The 11,505-nt window shown below is 43.3% G+C and overlaps 1 protein-coding gene across 2 annotated transcripts in view; it reads left to right on the top strand.

The window, feature by feature from the left end:
• Positions 1 to 414: 414 nt before the first annotated feature.
• The window catches only part of CENPU (centromere protein U), a 32,357-nt gene continuing 21,266 nt past the window's right edge, over positions 415 to 11,505 (top strand). Inside the window, exons 1-3 of one of the 2 annotated variants that reach the window (XM_047772342.1) lie at positions 415 to 809; positions 3,879 to 3,927; positions 5,780 to 5,897. In XM_047772342.1, coding sequence (XP_047628298.1) covers positions 778 to 809; positions 3,879 to 3,927; positions 5,780 to 5,897 — 199 coding nt within the window. In that variant the 5' untranslated portion in view covers positions 415 to 777. The remainder of the gene's footprint in view (positions 810 to 3,878; positions 3,928 to 5,779; positions 5,898 to 11,505) is intronic. The other variant, XM_047772341.1, reaches the window with a different exon arrangement.

Here is an 11,505-nt window from a genome sequence, read left to right as displayed (position 1 = left end):
GATATCATTGCTAGATCCAATGTCATGAAGCTTTTGCCCTATGTTTTCTTCTAAGAGTTTTATAGTTTTAGCCCTTATAGTTAGGTCTTTGATCCATTTTGAGTGAGTTCTTTTTTTTGGGGGGGGTGATAGGGGTCCAAAATCATCTTTTGCAGGATAATGCATTTTTTAGAGAGAAAGTAAAGAATCAGAGTATATTAGCTCCAGAAAAGGCCCTCTCCATTTACGAGTGAAAAAACTGGGGTAGAAATAAAATAATAAGCCAAGATGACACAACTGATTACAGGCGTTGGCAGACTAAAAATCAAATCTTATTTCCAAATCTTTACTCTAGACAGCTGCGCAGGCGCTTAAGCACCCAGCGGTCCCACCGTGGGTTTGGATCCGCCCCTCACAGGCGGGCGCCCTCTCCAGTTCCGGCACTGGCTCCTCCCCCTCCCCGCCCCCAAGGGCGGGCCCTGGCGGCTCTGACTCTTTGGAACCTAGGAAAAAGGGCGAGGCACGTGGGTGAGAGGAAAAACCCGACAAATCTTTGGCGTGTCATGCACTGTCAGCAACTGGTTTTAAAGCCTGGACTCCAAATCCGCTCTAGCGCAGTACCAGACCGGGTTTTCTCTAGCGCTCTAGGACAGGGAAGAGCCCTAGCCCGCCTTGTGTAAGACCCGGCGTGGGGCGGGAGGCGTGCCCGCGTGCTCGGCCCCGATTGGCCGCTGGGAGCAGCGCGGGGTTTGGCGGGAGCTTCAGGAGCTGCGCGGGCGCAGGGAGCTGTGGGCTGTGATGGCCCAGCCGGGACGAGTACCGCGCTCAGGGTAGGTATTGAGGACCCTCGCGACACAGGTTGGGGGCCCACTTTATCTTCTTTCTCTTCCGCGGATCTTGGGCCTCTCGGAGCTGTTGGTGCTGCCTGGTTCTGGTACTGCGCTGTTTGTCCTAGCGATAAGTTTCCAGGTCTGTAAAAGGGGAGTAATAATAGTCACAATTTTCTAGCAATTACGGGGAAGCTTAGAGGAGTTACAGTTTATAACGGTGCCTGGCGGGCAGGCGAGAACGCTGGCTATTGTTAGCATCATTTTGGGTGAGTGTAGTCTAAAGTAGACAAAACATTTTAAAACGAACTGTCCAACAAATAACTTATGAGGGCGTACCACTCTACCGCTTACCAGACATCACATTCTAGTGGCTTTTACACTCTGGCTGGTAGTCAGTATTATTATTTTCAAGACCTTGCTTATTTTTGTAACACAAACCACAGACCATAAAGTTGAACTACATCTCCGGCCGGCTGCTTGTGGTTCTTAAAGGAGCACTCCAGCCAGGATGGGGCAAGGTTTTTGTTTTTGTTTTTGTTTTTAATCAAAAAGGGCATGCATTTTAAAATAGATTGCAAAACTGCTCTCTAAAATGTTATTCCCTCTGGATTTGTTGGCAAGTATCTTGCTGGTGGTGTCTGGTCCTGGCCGGAGGGGCCTTGGCTTGCTTTGATTAGTCTGCAAAGGAGTTCCACCTGGACCGTGGGAAGGCTTCCTGGAGAAGGTGCATTTGTAGATGTGGGGTGATGGTAGAGGCGAGCCGACAGCATAGGGGAAAGGCTGGGGTAAGACAAAGCAGGGAGGTGGAGTAAACTGAGACTAGATTCCAGTGGCCAGTGGGGAAGAACCTAAGACCCCACAGTGGGGAGGAGGACTGGGAAAAAATATTGGAACCTTGAAACATCAGGTGACAAGAGTTAAACTTTATCTGCTAGGCCAGTGGGGGGTGGTTCTCTCTCTCTGTACACAAACTATACACATACATGTAACATTTTTGCCTTTTGAGATTCATGAAATCTGTTCATCCTTCCCCCCCCAAATGCACTAGTGTGTGTACATTGAAAGTTTGACATATGTTGTCATGGAGATTTCCATCTTTTAGGAGTCTCTTCTTGCTCCTTGCCTAAGGTGAGAAGGAAACTTGACCTGTGTTTTGAGCACAGATAAGGCAGGGGTCCTTAGAAAGAGTAGGTTAAGAAAGTATGTGATCGGGTTTCTACTCCCATTTCTGTTACTTGGCTGTGACCACTGACGTTACTTACCTTTCCAGGACCCCAGAATCATAGATGCCTTACACCAATACCTATTCTCCCTTCTTTGGGGTCTGAGATTCAAATAAAGCAGTGGTTTTCAAAGTGTGGTTCCCTGACCAGCATCAGCTGCACTAGGAGCTTGCTAGAAATGCAAAAGCGTAGAGGCCATCCTAGGTTTACTGAATCAGCTGCTGCTCTGGAGATGGGCTAAGTGGTCTGTTCTAACAAGCCCTCCAGGTGAGTCTGATGCCTGAAAGCTTGAGAACCAAACTTTTTCTTTTCTTACTGTAATTCACAGCAATGATGTTTACATCACAGTGTGTACACACACACACAGTATGTACACACACATAAAACAAAGGGTATATGAAATACTATGTTCAGTGCATGGTACTATTATATTTTATATTCTCTTCTTAAAATTTCGGAGTTCCCTTCGTGGCGCAGTGGTTAATGAATCTGACTAGGAACCATGAGGTTTTGGGTTTGATCCCTGGCCTTGCTCAGTGGGTTACGGATCTGGCGTTGCCATGAGCTTTGGTGTAGGTCGCAAACGTGGCTCGGATTTGGTGTTGCTGTGGCTCTGGTGTAGGCCGGCGGCTGCAGCTCCAATTCGACCCCTAGCCTGGGAACCTCCATATGCCACGAGTGCAGCCCTAGAAAAGACAAAAAAGAAAGAAAATTTTCTTCTTGTTTTTTGGGGGTTTTATTTGTCCTTTTAGAAAATGCTGAGTGTGGGGGAAAGGTTAAAGGATGTGATGGGGCAGTTGATGAAACTTGGATATGATTAGATAATTATGTCAGTGACCTGAAAATTGTGCTGTGACTACGCAAGATTTCACCTCCTTAGGAAGGACACACTGCAGTATTCCCCATTTACCGAATACATACAGAAAGCAGATGAGGCAACATGTAAACAGTAGTGAAGTGGGGCAAAAGGTATACAGAAGGCTTAGACTATTGTCACAACTTTCCTGTAGGTTTGAAATGATATCAGATAAAAGTTACTCAAAGAAACACTGGTTCAGACACTAAACTGACTTTGCTACGCACTCTTGGGGGTATGCAGGGCGTGTCTGAAGTCAGGTCTGTGTGTGGGGACATCCCCGTTGCCCTCCCACCTCTCCTGGTGCACCGACAGTAGGATTTCCTGCTTATTTTCTGTTTCCTTTCTGGTTTGTTACATCTTCCTTATTTTAAGCTTGTTGGAGATGCTTGGCTTTATCCCCTTGTCCTAATGCCCACAGGAAGGGGCCTGAAGGGGTAGAAAGTGAGGAGGGCTCTGGGTTCAAACTGATGCAGATTTTAATTTGGGATTCCCTTCCTCTTGGCTGCATGTTGCTTTGGGCAAAAAGACATCTGGACCATGGGGTTCACTTCTTCTTAAGGCTCACTGTGGAGCCACATGAGAGAATGTGTGTGAAAGAGCAGGCACCGTATGGAACGGGCTCGGGTGCTTGACAAAGTTTCGGGACCTCTCGCTCATCTCTGCAGAAAGTCAGCCCTTGTTGATGTGACCTCAGGAACAAGGATGACAGCAGGGTTAGGGGGTTTCTGTATCCCTGAGAGCAGAGCTATGCTGTTTATACAAAGGTGATATGATTAGACCTAGAAAAAAATGTTCAGCGCATGAGAGATGGGCTTGGCTTTCTAAAAGGGTTTTGCCCTGTGCATTTCACCATGTGTGTGTTGTTAGTACAACTAATGAGGAATGTGACTTGGAGAGAAAATGCTTGGAAGAGGTTGTAAGTTCTGGTGTTTCCCCTTTACTTTTAAAGCTTTCCTAACTCGTGTGTGTGTGTTTGCTCTTTTATAGTGTGAGATATTCAGAGAACACTGTAGGAAGAACACAGTCCATGAAAGATGTAAGTTATCCTTTTATATTTTAATATAACTTTCTCATAATTGGCAATACAGAGATTAAAGATTGTACAACATTTAAAGATCATGCAACATTCTGTATTTGCTTTTTTTTCACTTATAGCCATTTCTCCATATTGTTGTAATTTTCTTTTTTTTTTTTCTTTTTTGTTTTGCTTTTTAGGACTGCACCATAGCATATGGAAGTTTGCAGGCTGGGGTTGAATGAGAACTACAGCCACAGCAACTTGGGATCTGAGCCCGGTGACCTATACCATAGCTCATGGCAATGCTGGATCCTTAACCCACTGAGTAAGGCCAGGGATCAAACCTGCATCCTCATGGATATTAGTGGGGTTCGCAACCCACTGAGCCACAAGGGGAATTCCTGCGAGTGGTAGTTTTGTTTGGTTTCTCAGTTTTCTTCCATCTCCTGTATACCTTCCAGAATTTCCCCATATTTTCTTGTCCATTAAAGGCACTTGTCCATATTTTCCAGAGCTACTGTGGATGGTTTTCTTTATATTGTGGGCCTTCATCAGGATTTGGTGAGCAGTCTTAGGCGGCTTATTAGTAGATTGCACTGTAAACCCGTCTCTCTCCTGAACTCAGGAGTTTTTACCCAACTCGTCTTCAGAACTGGTGGTGGACTTGGAGGTAGGCGGGCAGATTTCTGGGGATGGGGCTGCACTAGCTCAGTAGTTGGCAGACCGTGGCCTATGGGCCGGACCTAGCCTACCCCCGTTTCTTTCTTTTTTTTTTTCCTTCTTTTTTGGCCGCCCCGAGGCATATGGAGTTCCCTGGCCAGGGATGGGATCTGAGCCGCAGTTGTGACTGAGGCACAGCTGTGGCAACACTGGATCCTTTAACCCACAGTGCCAGGCCAGGAATTGAACCTGCATCCTGGCTCTGCAGAGACACGGCCAATCTCGTCGTGCCACAGTAGGAACTCCTGCCCCCCTGTTTTTATACAGCCCTGCGAGCTAAGAATGGTTTTTATATTTTTGCATGATTGAAGTAAAATCAAAAGAAGACTATCATATGTGAAAATATGAAATTCAAATCTCAGTATCCACAATAAAGTTATATTGCAGTACAGCCATGCCTTTGCTTTGCGTTGCCACTGTCTGCTTTCAGGCTGTAACGGCTGAGTTGCATAGTTGCAACTGAGACCCCCTGACCTGCAAAATCTAATATACAGGTGACCCTTGGGCAGCACAGGTTTGAGCTGCGTGGGTTCACTTGTACCCAGATTATTTTCAGTATTAACTTACTATTTGTAGTTGGTTGAAACCATGGATGTGGAACCTCGGATAAGGAGGGCCAACTGTACAGTTATATGGATTTTCAACTTCAAGGAGGGTGGGTGTCCCAACCTAAATGTCCCTGTGCTGTTCAGTGGTCAACTGTACTTACTCTCTGGTTCTTCGTAAAGTTTCCCAGCCCCCAAATTCCCATTGTAGCTCAGTGGAAATGAATCTGACCAGTACCCATGAGGACGCAGGTTCGATCCCTGGCCTCGATCAGTGGATTAAGGATCTGGCGTTGCCGTGAGCTATGGTGTAGGTCACAGATGTGGCTTGGATCCCGCATTGCTGAGGCTGTGGCGTAGGCCAGCAGCTGTAGCTCTGATTTCGACCCCTGGCCTGGGAACCTCCATATGCCATGGGTGCAGCGCTAAAAACAAACACAACAAAAGTTTCCCAGCCCTGCCTTAGATTATCAGAAATGCGTCTGCCCCCTAGTGCTAAGCTCTCTTCTTTAGGGAGCAGGAGTGTCCTTGCCTAGTAAGCCAGCTCTATAATATTCTTGTCTGCTAGGGCCAAGTCAATGATTTTGAACTTTATTCACTTTTAGAAACCTGGCCGAAAGCACAAGCCTATTGATGTGTTTGATTTTCCTGATAATTCTGATATCTCAAGCATCAGCAGACTGGGCGAAAATGAGAAAGATGAAGAACCCTATGAAACCTTTGGTTAGTATTTTATTTTTTTTAATGTTTTATTAAAGTATGGTTGATTTACAGCGTTGTGTTAATTTCTGCTGTACAGAAGAGTGACTCAGTCATGCATATATATATATATATATATATATATATATATACTTTTTTTAATATTATTTTCCATCATGGTCTATCCCAGATTAGATGTAGTTCCCTGTACTGAACAGTAGGCCTTATTGTCTATCATTCTAAATGTAATGGTTTTCCTGTGTTAACCCCAGACTCCTAGTCCATCCCACTCCCTCTTGCCTCCACCTTGGCAACAGTCTGTTCTCTGTGTCTGTGAGTCTGTTTCTGTTTTGTAATTAGGTGAATTTGTATCATATATTAGACTCCACATTATAAGTGCTATTATATGGTATTTGTCTTTCTCTTTCTGACTGACTTAGTTATGAGAATCTCTAGTTGCATCTGTTAGGACAGTGGAGTTGAGAGAAACAGAGGCTTGAGCAGTGAGATCGCAAGCAGGTTTATCGACCAGCAAAGTGGCCGGGAGCACTCAGCAGAGAGAACTCAGGCTCCCCGCTATTGGGGCAAGGGCTTTTTTATAGTTAGGGTTTCAGGTGATAAGTCACATTGTTTCGAAGAGAAAGGGTAAGGGGACTTAAGAAACAGGGAAGGAGGACTTAGACCATTAAGTGTGATTAAGTGTGTTTTGTTTTTTGTTTTTTTTTTGTTTTTTTTTGGTTTTGTCTTTTAGGGCTGCACCTGTGGCACATGGAGGTTCCCAGGCTAGGGGTCAAATTGGAGCTGCAGCTGCCGGCCTACACCACAGCCCCGGCAAGGCAGGATCTGAGCCGTGTCTGTGACCTACACCACAACTCATGGCAACAACGGATCCTTAACCCACTGAGTGAGGCCAGGGATCAGACCTGTGTCCTTATGGATACTAGTCAGATTCATTTCCACTGAGCTATGACAGGAACTCCTTAGTGTGAATTTTAACTGTCCTTTTGGCTCTGTTTATTCTGAGGTTTAATAGCTCCTTAAATCTTGGTCCTTGAGCCTTCATCCATGCTGGAGTCTGTTTCCTATTTGTTCCATCAGCTGAAACTGTGTCTGGAGCCTGGGTGAGATCTCCATGGTATGGTTGTTTTACATCCTCCATTTGGTATTCTCCCTCCAGTATACAGACACCACCTAACAGCATCCATGTTGCTGCAAATGGCATTACTGCATTCTTTTTGATGGCTGAGTAGTATTCCATTGAGTATATATACCACATCTTCTTAATCCATTCATCTGCTGTTGGACATTTAGGTTGTTTCCATGTCTTGACTATTGTGAATAGTGCTGCAGTGGACATAGGGGTGCATGTATTTTTTTTTTTTTTGGTCTTTTTGCTATTTCTTAGGCCGCTCCCTTGGCATATGGAGGTTCCCAGGCTAGGGGTCCAATTGGAGCTGTAGCCACCGGCCTACGCCAGAGCCACAGCAACGCCGGATCCGAGCCGTGTCTGCAACCTACACCACAGCTCATGGCAACGCCGGATCACTAACCCACTGAGCAAGGGCAGGGACCGAACGCACAACCTCATGGTTCCTAGTCAGATTTGTTAACCACTGCGCCATGACGGGAACTCCCATGTCTCTTTTTGAATGAAAGTTTTGTCCATATATGTGCCCAGGAATGGGATGGCTGGATCATATGGTAGCTCTATATTTAGTTTTATGAGTAACCTCTACTCTGTGTCCATAGTGGTTGTACCATTTTACATTCCCCCCAACAGTGTGGGAGGGTTCCCTTTTCTCCACGCCCTCTCCAGCATTTGTTATTTGTAAACAGATTAATGGCCATTCTGACCAGTGTGAGGTAGTACCTCATTGTAGTTTTTGGTTGGTACTTTAATTAAATCTTTATCCTAAGAGCCTTAAACTTTATCCTTTGAACTCAAGCTGCAGTATTTAGGCTAGTTACTAATAACAACATAGAAATGCTTTCAAATACAAAAATGAGGTCTGCACACGAATATAATGTTCTGGGAGGTATAGGATAATCTGAACTTTTCTCACTTCCAGGTATGTTGGAACTAGCGCTCTATTAAACATTGTCAAAGTGGAGCTCTCCTAGTCATATTTGTCAATAAGCCAGCTCTAGTGGGCTTGTAACAGAAGAATATATAATATATTTCTCACTTCATACCTCCAGGAGCATTATTCAATAAGGGGCTTTAATTTAGGGAGGAGCAAAGGATAATTTTCCCTTTTCATAAACACACTGAGGATGCTTCAGGAGAGTGTCACCTTGTTTCTCAGAGTGTCCAGAAGACAGGGCTGGTACCTGGCTGACCAGGGGCGTGTGACTTGTCCACATGGGACTACTCTGCTGGTGTGTCACTGGTGTGTCCTTGTATATCACTGGCCACTCCAGAGGCCACAAATGATACAGAAAGTGCCATGTGCCTGGCCCCACATCTAGAACAGCAGGATCAAATGTTTCTGCTGGAATAAGTCTTAGAGGAATTTTGAAAACATACACCTTCTAACGAATTTTTAATTTGGTATCAATATTTTTCATCTAATTTTTGTTAATAAAAGAAAATAGTGCATTTATAAGGTGAAAAGTGGTAAGCATTACCAGAATACACTTTTTATTATGCTGTGATAAAAATGTTTTAATTATTTATCTAAAGAAATCTAAATGTAAAAGATCCGAATCTAAAAGAAATTAATGAAGTTTCCAGGCTAGGGGTCAAATTGGAGCCGTAGCCGCTGGCCTACGCCACAACAATGCCAGATCCCTAACCCACTGAGTGAGGCCAGGGATCGAACCTGCATCCTCATGGATGCTAGTCATATTCGTTTCCACTGAGCTACAATGGGAACTCCAGAAATTAACTTTTAAAATTGAGATGTAATTCACTTACCATAAAATTTGCCCTTTTAAGGTATACAGTTCAATTCAGTTTTAGTGTAGTCAAAAAAATTGTACAACCATCACCATTTTCTATTCCAGAACATTTTTTTGGCCATACCCACAGCAATAGTGTTTTATACTTAGTCATTCAAGAATTTCTTTTTAAAAAATATATAAAGTAATCAATTTAAGTATATAAAATTATCACTTAAGTTAATGTGACTTTGGAGGAACTGATTTTTCCAACATCTATCATGAAAATTTTCAACATACAACAAAGGAAAAATAATTTTACAATGCATATTCATTTACTTTGGACCTAGATTTTACTGTTAAAATTTATTATACTTTGGCACTTGTCCATTAATCTATTTTAATTTTTGTCCCATGGTACACACTCTTTTATAGAAGGCTTTTTTCACTCAGCATAACTTTCTGAGGTTCATCCATGTCATTTTACATTATTTTTATTGACACACAGAGTTTATTGAAAAATGTTTGGAAGGAAAATAAAGCCTTTTCTCTCTTCAGTTCTTTTCATGTTTTTCTTATTACAGAAATGTTTGTTTTAGAAAACTGCAAAGGCATAGAAAAGAAGATAAAACCACCTAAAATTCCCCTACCCCAAAATAACTACCATGCATTTTGGTCTGTATGCTTCAATCCTTTTAGTGAGCTTTTCTCACCCTCAGTGGGCTGATAATCCTTGTGATTAAGTTCCTGGGCTAGGGATTGAACCCATGCCATAGCAGAAACCTAGCCCCTACAGTGACAACACTGGATCCTTAGCCCTCTTAGCCACACGGGAACCCCCTATTCCATATCCAGTAGTAGTCACTCCCTATTCTTCCTCCCAGCCCCTGGCAACCACCAAATCTACTTCCTGTCTCTATGGATCTGCCTATTTTGGACATTTCATTTAAATAGAGTCATATCCTGTATGGTCATTTGTGACTGATTTCTTTCACTTAGTGTAGTATTTTCAAGGTTCATCTCTGTGTTAGTTAAGTATCAGTATTTCATTCCTAAAAAATCTTTATAGCTGAATAATCCATTGTTTGGATGTACCTCATTTTCATATCCGTTCATCAGTTGATGTACATTTGCATTGTTTCCACGTTCTGGGCTTAGGAGTTATCCTGCTGTGAACATTCATGGGTAAGCTTTTTATATGGACATGTGTTTTCATGGCTCTTGGGTGTTCAGTCATCCTTCAGTATCCACAGGGCACTGGTTCCAGGAACTGCCTTGGATACCAGAGTCCCAGGATGCTGAAGTCCTTCTATAAGATGGCATGGTGTTTGCATCTGACCTGTGCACCCTATAAATCTTCTCTAGGTTAATTATAATACCGAATACAATATAAATGCTACATAAATAGTTGCCCGTGTGCAGTGAATTTGAGTTTTGCTTTTTGAAACTTTGTGGAATTTTTTCTTTTTCAATTATTTCAGTCCATGGTTGGTTGAGTCTGCAGCGTGGATACAGGGGGTGACTGTTCACCTAAGTCATACAGTGATTCTGCTTCGGCTTTTTGAGGAACTGTTCACACAGCAGCTGCACCATTTGCATTCCCACCAGCTGTATAGAAGGTTCCAGTTTCTCCACATCCCTGTCAATCTTGTTATCATCTGGTTCTAGCCATCCCCGTGGGTGTGAAGTGGCATCTCACTGTGTTTGTGTGGTTAAATATAGAACATAAAATTTACCATTTTAATCATTTCAAAGTGTCAGTTCTGTGGCATTAAGTATGTACTAGCACATTGCTGGGCGAGTGTCGGCACCAGCCATCTCGAGACTTTGTTATTTCCCCTAAATGAAACTCTGTACCCGTGGAGTACAAGACAAAGGCTCCTCATTCCCCACTCCCTCCTCCAGCTCTCCATGCATCTGACCACCCTAGATGCCTCATGTGACAGAGTCATACAATATTTGGCCTTTTGTTTTCACTTAGCATTATGTCTTTAAAGTTCACCCATGTTGTAGCATGTGTCAGAATTTCCTTTTAAAATGTGTGGTATATGCATTTGATGTATATACTGAATTTTCTGATCCATTCAGCTGTCAGTGGACACTTGGGTTGCTTCTGCCTTTTGACTGTTACGAGTAATGCTGCTCTGAACATGGTGTGCAAATATCTGTTCCAGTCCTGCTTTCCCATCTTTTGGGATATGACTAGAAGTGGAATTGCTGGATCCTGTGGTAATTCTGTGACTTTTTTTTTTTTTTTTTTGAGGAATTGCACCATTTTTATTCCAATGAGCAGTGCACAAGGATTCTAATTTCTCCACATCTTCACCAGTGCTTGTTCTCTGGCTTTTTTGATAATAGCCATCCAAATGGACGTGAAGTGGTGTCTCAGTGTGCTTTTGAGCTGTATTCCCCCTAATGATGTCGAGCACTTTCCAGTGTGCTTTTTGGCCATCTGCACACAGGCAAACCGTGGAGACATTGCAGGTTCTGTTCCAAACCACTGCCATAATACAATAAAGTCAGTCACACAAAAAGTTATGGTTACACTGCAATAGTATTATGTCTAATAAAACAATATATACACCTTAATTAAAAAAATGTTTTGTTGTGGAGTTCCCTGGTGGCCTAGTGGTTAAGGATTCAGCATTGTCACTGCTGTAGTGTGGGTCTGATCCCAGGGCTTCTGAACTTTTGCATGCCATGAGCAGGGCAAAAACAAAACACATACACATACACACACACAAACTGCTAA

Source organism: Phacochoerus africanus, chromosome 3, assembly GCF_016906955.1.
Source record: "Phacochoerus africanus isolate WHEZ1 chromosome 3, ROS_Pafr_v1, whole genome shotgun sequence".
NCBI lineage: Eukaryota > Metazoa > Chordata > Mammalia > Artiodactyla > Suidae > Phacochoerus > Phacochoerus africanus.
The sequence above is the reverse complement of the archived record's forward strand: the minus strand, read 5'-3'. Positions and strand labels throughout refer to the sequence as shown.